Source organism: Symphalangus syndactylus, chromosome 12, assembly GCF_028878055.3.
Source record: "Symphalangus syndactylus isolate Jambi chromosome 12, NHGRI_mSymSyn1-v2.1_pri, whole genome shotgun sequence".
NCBI lineage: Eukaryota > Metazoa > Chordata > Mammalia > Primates > Hylobatidae > Symphalangus > Symphalangus syndactylus.
Window position 1 is genome coordinate 23,909,985 of NC_072441.2, and position 17,536 is coordinate 23,927,520.

Consider the following 17,536-nt stretch of genomic DNA (forward strand, 5'->3'; position numbering starts at 1 on the left):
CTGCAGCCTCCACCTTCCCATCCTCAAGTGATTCTCCCACCTCAGCCTCCTGAGTATAGATATTAAAATATAAGTATTAATATTATGTTAATGATAATTTTACTAGAATTAAAAATACATTATATATTTGAATCTCAGTTATTCAGTCCCCTAGTGGAATTATAATCATGAACTCATGGAAATAATGGACTAAGAAGCAACTAGAAAAGTCCAGAAAAGATTGGTTAAATCTTAGTTGAGCCGCCTTCTACTTCTGATGTGGCCATGAGCAAGTCACTGAGCATATCTGAGCTTAACTTCTTCATCTTTAAAATATTCTTTCATAAGGTTGTTCAAAGGATTAATGAAGTAAATGGTAAAGTAAATGAAGTAATTTACTTCACGAAGTGATAAAGTAAATGGTAAATATATTACAAAATATTTTAATTGTTTCTAAGGTCCAAGGCAACTATAAAATTTTGAAATATTTTCTAAATTCTCTACAAAACCTGTAATTTTGTAGAACTTTAGTTAATTCATGATGACGACAACCCACTTTTATCCCTGTTAGTGTCCTCGGAAAATCGTCGTTAGTAATCCCTTAAATTTTATTGATAAAAAAATGAAGTATATTTAATTAAGTTCTTCATCTATGAAAATTGGCCATTTATATACCCGGATATTTTGTGTTTCCTAATAATCAGAAAATTTCTAAGCCAAATTTTTTTTTCCTCAACAGTACTATCTGTTTTCATTTTCTTTATTAAAGACCAGTTGTAATATTTTTCCAAATATATGGAACATTTTAAATACTAGTATATGATCACATTTTTATTTGTGATCATTATTAATAATAGCTTAATTTACTGAGCTCTCCATTGTGACAGACACAACGCAAAGCATTTTACACGTGTTACCATATTTAATCCTTACAACAATCCTGTCATGTATGTAAGCATGTAAGTAAGGCACAAAGTATGTGAGTAACTTTACCTCAGATCATCCTTTAAGAAACAAAAAGAGAGGTTAAGCCCAGGCATTCTGATTCCAGAGCTGAGGAACATTACATTTAAGCCATGCATTGTATAATCTCTTGCCTATCTGCCCGTGAGTATTCCCAGAATACAACCGCTGAACACCATGATTCCTGGGAGGCTCACCTGAGGGTCTTGGATACCAATAGTAACCATTTAAATCCTCCCAAAGCCTTTGAAAGTACTTTCTAATCTGTTTTTGAGTTTTTCTGACATACCCTGAACCATAATTACATGGAAATCAAGTAGACCACTTTCGTTTTCACATATTTGATAGGGATAAAAAGGAAAAATAATAGCCTATTCAAGAGAGTAGTTTTCATGTGTTCCCCACCCAACATAACTTGTCATTCCCCATCAGAGTGTAATCACAATGAGTAAAAGTGTTTTTAAAAATTACACTACAATTTTATGTAGGCATTTGCATGTGCAGGTTCTGTTTGCTATAATTTACTATCTTAAGCTTGTAAATACTAGTGAATAATTACAAGCTCACTTAAATTGTTATTAGATCATCATGGAGATTTCTGCATTTGCCCAAACACATAATCAAAATTGTGCGATGAATTAATTCAAGAGTCAGAAACTAGAAAATTTGATATAATTTAGTTCGCATAGCTAATCTTCATGATGAAACTGCAGGGACAGACCTAGAAGCTTAATCTTCACCCCGCCCCCCACACGCACACATATAATGTTGAAGCAATTTATGTCTTCTATTCTTCAAGTTTCCACTTGGTTTCCTGTCACTGTATTATCTATCTTGAGAGAAATAACATTTTCTCATTTGACATTAATTTTGAGTGAAACTAAGATTCAAGTTATCACTGCACATTAAAAAACAATTTCTTATACTTTAGAAACATAGGGATAGGCATATGAGTGCATGCACACACACACACACACACACACACACACAAGCACATAAAGCAGCCTCTACATATGAATAGATTGATTTCAGGAAGTATATGTGGAAGATTTTTTTTAAGCCCCAATGATAAGTTCCCATAGGAGTAGTATTATGTTACTATTCCACCACAAAAAGCCTTTTTATCCATATTTTCCACCACTTAACATCGTGCTTTTGTGGGATGATTCTTTGTCAATTTCCCCTCCAGACACAAGGAACATAATCCTCTCTATATACTACTAATCCTAGGAGACCCTCTGCCAGTATACCCGTAACAATCACACTGATTTCAATGGTATGCATGCAATCAACCAGGACAGTTATCAAAACCAGTGATATCCCTGGTTGAGGATAATCATATAGATATCAAGAAATCATGTTTATATTTTCAAAATGATAAATACTATGATTTAGTTCCGAAGTTTCAAATCCTGAGCATTCAATTTTTTTAGTGTTATAGAAGTTAGTGGAGTGCACATTGATGTGCAAAACTGTAAACTTTACTGAAAACAGAAAATACTCACCACTAAGATGCTCACCCAAGTTGTGTTTGATTAATTTATTATTTTCTGGTTGTCAGCATCGCTGTGTAACTAGTAACTGAAAGGTACAATTTATATTAACCACTTTTTTCAAGAAATCACAATTATTAGAATTTAAAAACATTCTGATCCAGTCATTAGTATGGAATGAAATCAGCAATTCCATTCTTGAAAACTGGTACTTTTTAAAAAACTTTCTTATTTCAATAGCTTTAGGGGTACAAGTGGGTTTTGGTTACACAGATGAATTGCGTATTGGTGAAGTCTAGGATTTCAGTGCACATGTCACCTGGATAGTGAACATTGTACTCGATGGGTAGTTCTTCATTAATCACCCTTCTCCCACCCTTTCCCTTCTGAGTCTCCAGTGTCCATTATACCACTCTGTGTGCCTTTGCATACTCATGCCTTAGTTCTTACACTTAAAAGTAAGAACACATGGTATTTGGTTTTTGTTCCTGAGTTACTTCATTTAGAGTAATGGTCTCCACTTCCATCCAAGTTACTGAACATTATTTCATCCTTTTGTGACTGAGTGGTATATTCCACGGTGTGTGTGTATGTGTGTGTGTGTATGTGTAGTGTGTGTATATATATATATATAAACACATATACATGGTGTGTGTAGATATATGTGTGCTTGTGTATATATTCTACATATATATACCCCACATTTATAGATATATAATATATAACACATATATTATATATGACATATATGATATGTATGATATAGTATATATCATATATGTCATATATATCCCACATTTTCTTTATCCACTCATAGGGTGATGGGCAGTTAGGTTGATTTCATATCTTTGCAATTGTGAATTCTGGTGTAATAAACATATGAGTGCAGGTGTTTTTATGAAAATAGTGTCTTTTCCTTTGGGTAATCAGCAGTGGGATTACTGGATCAAATGGTAGATTTACTTGTAGTTCTTTGAGAAATCTCCATGCTGTTTTTCATAGACACTGTGCTAGTTTACATCCCCAGCAGCAGTGTATAAGTGTTCCTTTTTCACATCCATGCCAATATCTATTGTTTTTTGACTTTTTAATAATGAGCATTCTGGCTGGGGTAAGGTGGTACCTCATTGTGAAAAACTGATATTTGAAATATTGGTGAGAGATATGCTTTTTCTTTCTGAATGATGACCTTATTTTTTTAAATTTATTTACTTTGCCAGTAGTTACTCTTTAGTCGAGAGGTCTTTATTTTATTCAGCTTGGGCTGCTATGACAAAATACCATAGACTCGGTGGCTTAAACAACAGACTATTGCTCTTAGTTCTGGAGGCTGGGAGGTCCAAGGTCAAGGTACTGATAAATTTGGTTCCTTGCGGAGGCCTTCACCATGGCTTGAAGACAGCTTCCTCCGTGTGTCCCCACATGGTGGAGAGAGAGAGAGGTCTACCTTTTTCCCCTTTTATCTCTCTCTCTTCCTATTAAGACACTAATCCCATCATAGACATTCCTTCATAACCTCCTCTAAACCTAATTACCTCCCAAAGGCCCTACCTTCCAATCACACTGGGGGCTGGTGCTTCAGTATTTGAATTTTGTGGGGACATATTCAGTCCATGGCAGTCTCGAATTAGAGAATGTACATAAGTTTCATACACATGGTGTTTTTAATTTTTTTTTAATTGGGATGCCGGAAAAGTCAAGCACTCTTCAATTTACTATGTCCCCGATGCTCCCTGCCAGCTTGCTCCTTGCCAGACCATCTTCATGGTGTTGTCCAGCAAAGTTCTATGGGTATTTGAATTTTAGACCATTTAACTTGCAAACATTTATTCAAAATAAAAGAGTATTAAAATACTCTTCCGATTCTCTCTTACAGGATGGAGAACCTAATAAGGGGAAGGAATCCCCCACAATACCAGAGAAGTCCCTGTAAAGAGGTTCGTGCAGCACTGCGGAAGAGGCCTGAAGAGGAGTGTAAGTATGTTTAATAGGATTCTCTGTGTTCTAGATAGATCTTGGTGAGTAGCATGGTAAAATGAAATGAGTGACCTTTAAATGGTTGGTCAAGTAGTAGAATATTTGTTGAGTCGAGTTGGTCTTTTAAAATAACTTACCATATGTTATCTGAATGTAAGTGCTTACTTAGAACATTGCTTTCTTAAGAATATTTCTCTGGTACTTCAAGATGTTCTACTGATAATCAAGTTCCATGTTCAAATGAGATGGGAAAAGGCTGTACAGTCTGACAAATCTTTCTTATATGTTTATACCATGCATGGTAATGGTTGTGAGACGTCCTGAAGTAAAGAAACTTTTGAAATGCATCTAAAATCCACACTTCCCAGTTTCCATTTAGCCGCAGGGTTCTTTTAACATTTTTTTTAACTGAGAACTTTTTAAAACCACTGCGTTAGACAAAATAATAGGTATCTGCCGGTAAATGTAAACCTGTTTGCCAAATGGAAACATTTGATTTAATTGAATTTAGGAAAATGTTCTGAAAGATAGATACCATGAATCTCAGTATAAAGTCATTTTAGTTCCTCCTCAAATTATTAAATATTAGAATATGCCATTGGCTGTGGGGATTATATTTATTTATTATCTGTAGCATGTAGTAGATTGTTGGAGACTCTTGACATAATATTCACATTTTAAGTTTATAAAATGATCCATAATACTAAGTTTCCTCATGGTATTTGCATATAATTATTTTCAGGGAACTAAATCACATTTCATTATGATAAAAATTTGTCAGAATTTTGTCCTTTTACAGGAACTCACATTTTACAAGGATAAAGCTAACGTAGTGGGTTCACTGAAGTATACAGTTAGTAGAATTTTAAGATTATCTTGGCATTTTTAAATTAGTTTGAGGTATACTCCTCTCGGTAAAGACCAACTATATTAAAGCAGGGCACACATGGCAAATGAATTGTTCTTGTTTGGTTTATTATAAAGTTAATAGATAACCTTACTGAGCTGACATATATGTCATTCAATAGTGTTTTGGCCTTCTTTAACCTGGTAGATTTATGGCTTATAACACCATAAACAATATTTAACTAAAACTAAAACTTGAAACTAAAGATAGAGTTCATGGGCATTTATAAGATGCAGACTCTTGCATAAAAGTATTGCATATTTCTGTTGGGTTTATAGAAACGGTTCGGGGTTTCTTCTCTATGCTTCAAGGAGACCATCAGTTTAGTCTCTGGTACAGAGACTTAACAAGGTACATGATATAACCGTCACTTGTGTTATAAATTCTCATCGATTGGATTGTGACAATCAGGGAAGTCTTTGAAGTGTCACCACAGAAATTCAGCTGGAGTATGTTATTGAACATGAAAAGATGTATTGAAAAATGCAAAATCTATAAAATTGTTTTCTCTTCCAGAGAGGTCTTTATTTTCCCCTGTTAGTACAATGAGCAGTTCTACTTGCTCTGTGACAGGCTAGTGTGAATTCCATGAAAAAAAGCCACAATTTTTTTTTTCGTAATGAAAGCAACATATCATGGTAGTTAAAACTATTAACTTTAGAGACACACAAAAGGATTTATTCTCTAATTTGACCAGATGCAGGACCATGAATAGTTATTTTAAATATAAAATTTAGTTTATTTGTCTGAAGAAAATGAGGATATGCTAGAGCCTACTTAATAGAATTATTTTAAGAGTTAAGGGAGATATTTATATTAAGCCGTTGGTACAGAACCTAGGATGTAGCGAGTTTTCTTTTCTCTCTTCTCTTTTTCTCTTTCTTTAATTGTTATTATTGTTCTCTTATTTCAAACTAAACATTCGAGGATAATAAGGCATTGTTTTGAGATCAGGAATGCAGATGCACACATATTACCACCACTATTTTTAGACACAAATGCATGGCAAAGAAGAGGTTCTAAGTAAATATCATAAAGCTGAAATTCTTGCAGCAATGTTAGATGGTAATTCATGTTTGATATTAGTTTAACACAATGCCCTAGTTGTTTTTCTGTGATTCTACAGATTCAGTATAGATCTACACCGAGACTTGTTGGTCAACTCCCATACAAAGGTGCCACCTTCGAAAACTATCATAGAAAGTCAAATCGTAGTAGCTTTTCTGCACTAAGAATTGAAAGGAATAAGGAAACTTGGTTCAGACCATAGGATCCTCCAGAGTAAGGAAATCACTCTTTCATTTGGAGATACCGTGTACGGGAAGGTTTTGCTAAATAGTATACGTTGTGTTTTTTCTTTTATAATTCTCTATACCACTTTACAGTATTTGCAATGTTAAAATCAACATAAGGTCACCAGACGTAGATCTAAGTTCTTTAACGGGTATTATATCTACCTATGCTGCATCTGGCATAGTCAAATAAACTTTCGGTAAAAATGGATTATTGTGGAAGACAGATTTTTAAATATGTTTAAGGTATTCCCCATTAAAATACAAAATAAAAACTTTGTCCTCAAAGCCACAGCCCCTTTCAACTATAGCCCTACACTCTTGTTCTCTGTCCAGGAAAATCTTTTGATTTATCTCAGAGTTATCTATACTCGCTGCATTTACTTGCCTCCCACTCACTCCTCCAAACCAGTCCAGTCTGGTTCCTGTCCAGTCACTCTACTGAAACAGCTTTTGTTCAGAGCACCAATAAATTTTTATGTTGCTATTATAGTTTTCTATTGCTATGTAACAAATTAGCACACATTCATATATCATCTCACATTTTCTGAAGGTCAGGACTCCAGAGTTCGCTGCTTCAGGTCTCACCAGGTTGAAGTCTTATCAAAAGCTCAACTGGGGAAATAATTCACTTCCAAACTCATTTAGGCTATTGGCAGAATTTGTTTCCTTGTGGTGGTATGATAAACAGTCCCAGCTTTTTGTTGGCTGCTAGCTGAAGTCACTTTTAGGTTCTAGAGGACTCCAGAAGCTCCTTGCTGTATGGACTTTCTAAATTAGCCAATTTACTCCCTCTTCTCAGGGAGAATTACCTCTCTTTTAAGTACTTTCACCTGATTAAGTGAGGCACACCCAAGATAATTTCAATTTGATTAACTCAAAATGTGGGATCATAATTACACCATTGCCTTTGCCATATTTTATTGTCCAGAAGAAAGTGATAAGTCCAGCTTATATCCAAGGAGAGGGGATTATACAGGGTTCAAGCATCAAGGAGTATGTTGATGATCATGGGGCCATCTTAGAAGTCAACCTATCATTTGCTAATCCATCAAGCATTGTTTTCAATGCTCATCTTACTTGACTTTTTAGCAGGGATCAATACTGTTGACCATTTTGTCCTTTTGAACACTGCAATGCTGTTAATATTACTATCCCTCCAAACTGTATATGTTAAAACCCAATGCCAAATTAGATAGGCATTTTGGAGGTAATCTATGACAAGGAACCATCTATGAACCAGAAAGTGGGACTTACCATCTACCAAATCTGCCAACATCTTGATCTTGGATTTCCCAGCTTCCAGAACTGTGAGAAATAAATTTTTGTTGTTTATAAGCTACCTAGTTCATGGAATTTCGTTATGGCAGCATGAATAGGCTGCCATAGAAAGAGATCATCTAATGCTTTGGCTACCATCATAGAATACTTCCCTGATTTTTCTAGAGTCTCTCTGGTTACTCTTTTGCATGCTCAACTCTCTCTTTCCAGCCATTATATATTAGAATTTTGGAAGACAGTTTGAGGTCTTCTTTTTTGTCCCAAATATACTTCCTCCACAAACAATGTCATTACATGCAGTATTAGTTATTCCTATAATCGGATGACTCACAAATTGATGTCTCTAGACCAAATGTCTCTCTGTTCATCCCAATGTGCACTTGACACATTCTTGAATGTTTCAACAATGCAACAAACTCAACAAATCCAAAACCAAAACTATGATCTTTCAAAGCCTGAGCTTCCCCCAGTGTTTTCTGTCTGAGTGTATGATGCTGTTAATCATCTAGGTTCAAAATTCATAAGCCCAGGAGTCCTCTTTCATACATTTCTTCCCCTTTTCTCTCCTGTGTTCACTCTAATTTCAAGGCCTCTCAACTTGACCTCCTACATATGTTTTGAATCTGTTCACAAATCACCTTTGCAAATATTCTGTGTAAGATTCTACCAAATGCTCCCCAAAGTGGCTTTCCTACATACTGTTAGAAAACCCTCCTTATCTTAAAATAACCCTATGGTTTTCCGTTGCTCATTCAAGAACGACAATAGCCATACTGTGGATTATAAGGTTTTACAGAGTCTAGCCTCCACCCACCCAATCAGCCTCATCTCATACTCCATTCCTGTGCTCTCTGTGCTTCAACCAACCTGGCTTTCTTATAATTATTGATCATATTCATTGATAAGAGAAAAAATATGTATTTTGAAATAATATAGAACTAGAGGGAAGAAGTTAACCTGGAAAGGAAGAGTTTGTCTTCAAAAATAATAAATGAAGAAACTAGAAGAAAAATTAAAAATATTAAATTTTTGATAGTCGCAAGAAATACTCTAAGAAATGCCTGCAAAATAAACAATGTGGAAAAACTTTTTAGAGAAAAGAAAAAGAAAAATGAACGTTATTGAGCAGGGAATTATAAAAAACTAAACATGAAGATCAAAATTAAAATCTTTACTGGAGTCAATAGAATAATTTACATGTAAAAATATCAGAAATTGGAACAACTGGAACTGGAAGCACTCCATGAATACAAAGGAAAGATGATGAAATAATAAATAATGATGGGAAACAATTACATGTGGAAAAATGGAGAATGAAAATCCAACCTAAGAATTATAAATTGTCTTAAAGGAATCAGAACAATTCAAACAAAAATGATAAAAGATTTAATGTAATGTACTTTTTGAAGTTATTAAAATATCTGATTGTATATTAAAATGTTTTCTGATATACTGTATAAAAATCAGTTATATAAGATCCATACCCAGATACCTACAGACAGATATTTTAGAATTATACTATCAACTCTCTGAGCAGCAAGAACTCCCTCTTATTCGCTATATTAATAACACATGACATATTGCCTGGCAGTTAGTAGGTGTTCAACAGATATTTTAGAATGAATGAGAATGAGTGAAGTAATTAATTACTTAACTTCAGAAATGAAAATGTATCACAAGAATCTGCTGGAAATAAAGAAAGAGATGGGTAGGGGAGATAAAAAGAAGAGAAGGGGTAAAAGGAAGGAAAGAAAGCCATAAGGAAAGAAAAAGAGAAAGGGAGAAAAAGAGAGTTGGAAGGAAGGTGAAAGAAGGGGAGGGGAGGCCAATCTTTTGATTCTGGAACAGATGGCATAGACTCACCTTTCCTGATACTCAATTCTAAATGAAACTAAACACTTTGGAAAAATTCTTCAACAGACCATTTTGAAAGGACTCTGAAAGCTTCAGAGACGAAGGCAAACTGACTGGGACATCAGGACTTGAAGAAAGACATCATGGTATGCTTCTTGCATTTTCTTTTTATCTCATACATATCCCTGGATGCATACCAGAGAGGCTTGCAATCTGGTACTGTCAACAGGCATGAAGAAAAGAAGGAAAAAAAAAAAAAAAAGCGAAGCCTACTCTCTCAGTCCAGAGGACCAAGAGAGAGAAAAACAACAGAGGTTTGGAAGAGAGCCACCAATATCTTATTCTATAATCCTGATTGACAGGCAGTTCAATTCACCTGCAGAAACAGAACAGTAAGGCCCCAGGCCATCCCTGCTCTGTTCTCCCTGGTGGGCAGACGTATCTGGTGGTAATGGTGGCAGCAGTAAAGCCCTGTGTCTTCCTATCTTTCACCCAGTGGCATAAAGAGACCCAGGCTCAGTGGCTTGTCTGCCTTCCCAGAGGTTTACCTAGGAATATTAGAGAATCCAGAGCAGCACTTTTAACTCTAGCAGATGACACCAGCAGAGTTTTAGCAGAAGCCCCAACAGTGCCAGAAGAATGAAGAAGACCAGATGAGCATTAGCATTATAAAAAATCAGAACACTAACTGCCATTGGAACTAAAGCCCACAAAATTAGTCCAAAACCTATAAGCTAAACCTAAACAGGATACATAACCTGCTAAAATAAAAGATTTCAATAGGGTTAAAAGTCTCCTAACATAATAATCAAAATATTCAAAATGCAATTGAATGTAACTCATCATACCATGAACCAGAAAAACCACAGTCTGAGAAAAGACAATCCACTGACCCCAATACTAAGACGAATTAGATAATGGAATTTCTGAGAAGGTTACTGAAGCATCCATCATAAGAATGCTTCAGGAGACAATTATATAATCTCTTGAAACAAGTGAAGAAAAACAGAAAATCTCAGGGAAAAAAAAAGAAGTTATAAAAAAGAACCAAATGGAAATTATGTAACTGAAAACCAAAATTACCAAAATAAAAATATCACTTAATGGACTCAATAGTAGAGTGAAAATTACAGAAAAGAGATTAAATGAATTATGTAGATTAGTGGAATTTACCCAATATGAACAACAAAGAGAATATACACTAAACAAAAATGAACAGAACCTCAGGGATTTGTGGAAAAATAATAAAATATATAATATTTGTATCATCAGAGTCCCAGGAGAGGAGGAGGAGTATGGGACAGAAAAAGTATTTGAAGAAGTAATGGTTGCAAACTTCTAAAAGTTGACAAAAGACATAAATCTAGATATTCAAGAAGCTGGGTCAACTCCAAAGAAGATAAACCAAAAAAAAAAAATCCACAACAGGACATTTCATAATTAAACTTGTGAGAACCAAAGATAAAGAAAAATCTTTAAAACAGCCAGAGTGCAATAACACATTACATATAAAGGAACAGAAATAACACATTACATATAAAGGAACATCAATTAAAATGACAGTATATTTTCATCTGAAACCACAGAGGCTGGAAGGAAATGACACACAAGATTTTCAAGTATTATAAGAATTGTCAACTCTGAATTCTATATCCAACTAAACCATCCTTCAGCAATGAAGGAGAAATAAAATCACTCTCAGAAGAAAGAAAACTGAGAGAATTTGTTGCTAACAAACCTTCCCCAAAACGATGGCTACACAGAACTCTCCAAACACAAAGAAAAAGTTTCACAAAAGAAGACTTGTACCTTCAGGAAGTAAAGAACAGTAGAATGAATAAAAATAGAAGTATGAATAATAGAATTTTCTTTACCTTATGTTTCATGGTTGAAGCAAAAACCATCTGATGTGGTGCACATGTATGTACATGAAATAAGTCAATTAATATTTAAAAAGTTGAAAGGGTAAAGGGACCTAAATTGATATAAGGTTTCTCTACTTCACTTGAAATGGTATAACACTGATACCAGTAGACTGTTATAAGTTACGTATGTATATTGTAATACCTAGAGCAACCACTAAGAAGACTACAAAATAATACACTCAAAAACGTTATAAGTAAATCAAAGGTGAACTAAATATACTCATGTAACCTAGAGGATGTAAAGGAAAAAGAAACATAGAAACAAGAAACCAAGAGAACAGAACAGAAAACAAATAATAAAATTAGATGTATTAGACTTAAGTCCTAATACATCAATAATTACATTAAGTGTAAATGGTGTAAATACCGTGGTTAAAACACAAAGCTTGTCAGATTGGATAAAAAAGAAAGACCAACTATATGTTGCTTATAAAAATGTCCTTTAGATGCAAAAATGCAAAAAGGTTAAATATAAAGGAATGGAAAAAGAAATACCATGCTAAATTATTTAAATGAAAGCTAGAGTGACTATATTAATATCAAGATAAAGGTAACTTCAGAGCAAAACATATTACAAGGGATAAAAAAGGTCAGTTCACCAAGAGGACTTAACAATCATAAAATTGTATGTATTCGATTTAATTTTACAAATATGTATTTTGTTAAACTTTGTTCCATTAGCTTTGCTGTATCTTTTTATTGATTTATCTTTTACTTAGCCCAACTTAGTTGTCAATAGCAAATAAATTCTTGTTAGCATAGTTGTGGTTATGGTCTGCTTAAAAAAAAACTATTATTTTAGGACAGGCACGTTGGCTCACACCTGTAATCCCAGCACTTTGGCAGGCTGAGGAGATTGAATCACCAGAGGTCGGGAATTCGACACCAGTCTTACCAAGATGGCGAAACCCTGTATCTACAAAAATGCAAAAAAATTAGCTGGGTGTGGTGGCACACGCCTGTAGTCCCAGCTACTCAGGAGGCTGAGGCAGGAGAATCACTTGAGTCCGGGAGGCGGAGGTTGCAATGAGCCGAGATCACACCACTGCACTCCAGCCTGGTCTACAAAGCAAGACCCCATCTCAAGAAAAAAAGAAAAGAAAAGAAAAAAAGAGAAATTATTATTTTTATAGAGAAATATTTATGACAGTGTAACGTTTTCCTGAAATCAACCTGAGTCAGTATTATGTACACTAAAAATACACGATGCCTGTCTAATGAGTTTTTGAATAATAACAGAAATTCACTGAAGGGTTTTGGTCCTTTTTTTTACCCTTCTAACAGAATTTCTTTAATATTAGCAAGAGATAACACTTAAAATTATTTTGTGTTTATATAACTGAATGTTACGCTTTCAAAGGTGAAAATATTCTAATATTAACCAGGTTGGTAAAAAATCATTATGATTAGTGACATTCCTACTTTTATAGTGGAAGCCACTGAATATGATTTAGCCTTTTCCTAATAACTCAAGGATGGTTTTATAATCTGCCATTATTATAAAGTGTGATAATGGAATTCTGTTTGCTTCCCTCCATATCAAGTTGTCAGCTGTTACTTTTGCTGTGACTGTTCTTGCTTTTTAACTACCTCTTCTTTTGACATTCTGTTTTCCATTTTAGTTTTCTCCTTCAAGAACCGAGAAGTCTGACAAACCATTCTTGTTACGAATTGTATATTAAACATGTGTCAATGAATCGGGGATTGAAAATTAATCACGCTTCAGATGCTATATGGTAAATCAGCTAAAAGAAGTAAGGAACATTAGTGAAATGTAAGGAGTAGGGTTCATTTGTTTAGTAGATCCTGGAGCCACCCCTTTTCCAGTTGACTTCACCTCAAGTCTGTACTGAGTCCCCAGATACTTGTGTTCTTTATCGGTTCTTTTTTCTTAAGCCATGTCCCAATGACCCAACTGTGATGTTGATGACCTGGTGCTACTGTGGTCAGGAGCTTATGCAACAGGGGGTGGGGAAAAATCTCATATCTACTAAAGAAATTTGATGGTTTGCATAACTGGTGGAAGTTTAGAAATAAGACAGGCGTCAGAACTTCACCATTCTCTGGGTGTCAGCTTTATTCTTGGGCTGGCAGCGATGTTCTGCAGTTATGAACGTCATGCATGTGCATGAAAATTTGCAGAGGATGAAATGCTATCTGTTTCTTGGATTCTTTTTATTTATTTATTTATTTTAAAAAAAAACCTCTTAGAAGCCTTAGGAAAATACTCCCTATTTTATCATTTTATTGGCCTAAATGATGTTACATCCCTATTCATGATCATTACTGTACACCAGGAGAATGCTGTGTACTCATTCATTGGCCTCACCCTATTGTACTGGACCAATCACTTTCAAGAGCTGGTTTAATATTAGAAGTAATCTCAGCGTTTGTATTTGCTATTTGGCTTAGCATCAGTAATGGAGCAGGTAAGATTACTCAACACTATATCTCATTTTGCATATACTACATATTTGTCTATACATACTCAACTATCCCAAAATATTTTACGGTTGTGAATTGGAGCAAGGATAGAGGAGGTGGTACTGGGGATATCAGGAATCAGGGCACTAATGTCACAGTGACTTCCAGGCACCTATAAGTCATTCAGTTCCCTCTTTTGCTATTTGAGCCCTGTAGTTTATGAGCAGTTTACATTGTCATCATCTTCAGTTTCTCCTTTAAATTCCTTAATCCAGTTTCTTTCCATTTTAAAACCAGACTCACTTCCCCTACGTCTCTCACACACTATGGTCAGCCCTTCTTCCTTTCAACCTTAAACAACTGTCAGTCAGATTTTACAGAAAGGGCTGCAGGAGCTCAGAAAGGTTCAGTAATTTATGCAATGTCACATAGCTAGTAAGTGCTGAAGCTGAGATATAAACCTAAGTTTAACTCTAAAAGCTGTCTTAGTCCTACTGGTTTATGCTATCTGCTTATACCATGCTATGTCCTCATTTTCCCTCTCTGGAATTCATCTTCTGCTTAACCCTTAAATTTTTAAAATATAAAACATCATACCTACAAAGAAATGCATATAACATGTGTGTATAGTTTCACAAATTATAAATTAATATTCATGCTGCAGTATCGGAGACACCGAACTAAACATTCCTACCCTGCTCTGCTTATCTCTAGTCAGGTGCATTCATTCCAGTCTTCCCCACTCCTCATTGCTTAGGTTCATCATTAAGGTGACTATTACTAAGTTTTACAACAAAGCTGAAAGAATACCGTATATGATTTTAGTACAAAGGGGCTCAAGAGAAACAAGTGGTCAGTGATTCCTCATTATCTCTAATAGTAAGCTAGAAAATCCTATTACATATTATGCTTCTATTAATATCTTGGGTTCCAGTTAAACAGTGTCATAACAATAAATTTAAAAAGTGAAGTTGTACTCAGTTGAATTTTATCTGCACATCCAAAATTAATACAGTTGATTATTTTAGCATAATATAAAAATAAGATTAAAGGATTACATCAAATTAGATTCACAGCCTGAATATTCTTAGACCTTCAGAAAATTGAAATCAAGTTAATGCAAATTTGGTACCAAGTTGAAGTATTTTAGGTATATTTAGGTGGTTTTTCCATTCAAACTTCAGGCAAATAACTTACCAAAAGTACATCGTAAGCTCCTCTATGGAAGGTCCGTAGCTTTGCTCCAGCCTCCATAGTTATTTTTGCAGCCAAACCGTTCCTGAGATGCTACATAGGATATAATTTTTTTAAAGATCAATTGCCACTTATTTTCCTAGCACCTCTGGCTTAGCAAATCAGTCATTTGTGTCAGGACTTGAGCTCCCACTGGGCTGTTTAAAAAATGCAAATGTCTCTGAGGAGTAACTGTAGTCAAGTCATAAAACTCTTCATTCAACATGAAAGTGTTTTCAGATCAATGGCCTCAATAACTAGAAGGAATCAGGTAGCAAGAGATCTTTGGATGCCCAGGAAGAAGTAGGAAAAAGTCAGAAAAATATTTAAGTGAGGGATTTGAAAAGCAAATTTCAACTACTACATATTTTTGACAAAGGTTAGTTTTGTTATCTGATGGAGGATTTTTTTGAATAAAATTTCAGCCCTTTTTACACCCTTCCTTTCCTATTAGCAGTAACTGTTTTGTTATTCATTCCTTCCTTATGAAAGCTTCCCTGATGCCTCTCCTCCTCTTCTTGGCAGACGTCAGAACTGTTAAAGGACCAACAGGTTCATATACCCACTATGCAATAACACACCAGATACACTGAGACAGCTGGATTTGCCCCAGAGAAAAAGTTAAATGATCACAGAGCAGCAGAGCACCAAGTGCGGAGATGAAGGAGACCCTCAAATCCATTTCCCCATCCCGAAGTTCTGGGCTGGGCTTTTTAAGGGAATCATAGAGGGTAAGGGGCTGGAAAATTGGAGTTGTTGGTTGAGGTAAGGAGAATGAAGTCATCAATGCATGGAAACCCATTCTTTGGTGACTCAGCTTCTTGTGGGGTCTTTCAGACCAGTTTGTGTCATAGGATCCTACAGAGCAGCTGACATCAGCAGTTTTACTAGTACGCAGGACCTGAAAGAATATCTCAGAGGGAAAACAATGTTTCATAATGTTCAGGAAGTTATCTATAGAGCAGCTAAGGGGAAATATTCTCGTAATGGGGTCTGGGTGATTCTTAGGTAGTAGGCCCCAAACAACCGTGAGGAAGCAGGTCAGAGGGCAAGCTGGCCTAGTGTTTAACATTGAATGGGCTGAAAGTTTGGTTTATTTTTGTTTCTTGTTTCTCCCCCTCCCTTCTTACCTGAATAATTTTATGAAGTTTATAGGGATGGTTTCAGGACCTCTGTTCTATCTGTTCCTGAAACATTACAAAAGGATTATTACTGTAGCACTCATCTAATTGTATTTTATCTTGTTGTTCGCATGTCTGTTTCTTCCCCAGTGAGTTGTAAATTGCTTAAGGGCAAACAGCCACATCCTATCTATCTGTCTGTCACTAACATTAAGCACAGCATTTGGTATACAGTCATCACTCTAATAAAGTTTGAAAAAATAAAAAGGAATGAATTATAAAAGATACACCTTGGCCAGGTACAGTGGCTGACCCCTGTAATCCCAATGCTTTGGGAGGCTAAGCCAGGTGGATCGCTTAAGCTCAGGAGCTTGAGATCGGCCTGAGCAACATGGCAAAACTCTGTCTCTACAAAAAGAACAAAAATTAGTCAGGAGTAGTGGCACATGCCTGTAGTCCCAGATACTCAGGAGGCTGAGGTGGGAGGATTGCTTGAGCCTGGGAGGTCGAGGCTGCAGTGAGTTGTGATTACACTGCTACACTTCAGCCTGGGCAACAGACGGAGACCCTGTCTCAAAAAAAAAAAAAAAGAAAAGAAACAGCTTGATTTAAGCCACAGTAGTTGTAGTTGAAAGTACAGTTGGAGTTTAAAGGCATCCAATAGATAACTTTCATACTGCAAAACAATTTTTAAACCAATTAAAATATTGACAAGATATCAGACATTATTTTTAAGTAATAAAGATCCTTGTGATGCTTGATCTTTATTATTTATAAAGGCTAGATTGGAGAACACAGTTGGGATTTTTGGCAACCATGGGGTTTTTCATAATATACTCTAGAAATGGGCATACCTATCCACCTAAACACAGCAGTACAAAAAACCACAGGGCTTCTTTTTTGGGGAATTCCTCCTACAAAACTTACAGCAGTGAAGAGCAGATTAATGTAGTGTATCTTACCTGAAGCAGTTCCATCTCAAAGAAAGATGGAGGAAGGTACTGGGCTACTTATGCCCAGTTCTCCTCCAATATTTATTAACTGGGTGAATCACCTCACTTCCTAACGGAGTTAGAAATGATATAAG

At 35.4% G+C, this 17,536-nt stretch overlaps 1 protein-coding gene across 6 annotated transcripts in view; it reads left to right on the forward strand.

The window, feature by feature from the left end:
* Positions 1–17,536, forward strand: part of LRRC7 (leucine rich repeat containing 7) — a 643,523-nt gene that overhangs the window by 113,338 nt on the left and 512,649 nt on the right. For all 6 annotated transcript variants that reach the window (XM_063625223.1, XM_063625216.1, XM_063625222.1 and 3 more), the window contains exon 2: positions 4,312–4,409. In XM_063625223.1, coding sequence (XP_063481293.1) covers positions 4,312–4,409 — 98 coding nt within the window. The remainder of the gene's footprint in view (positions 1–4,311; positions 4,410–17,536) is intronic.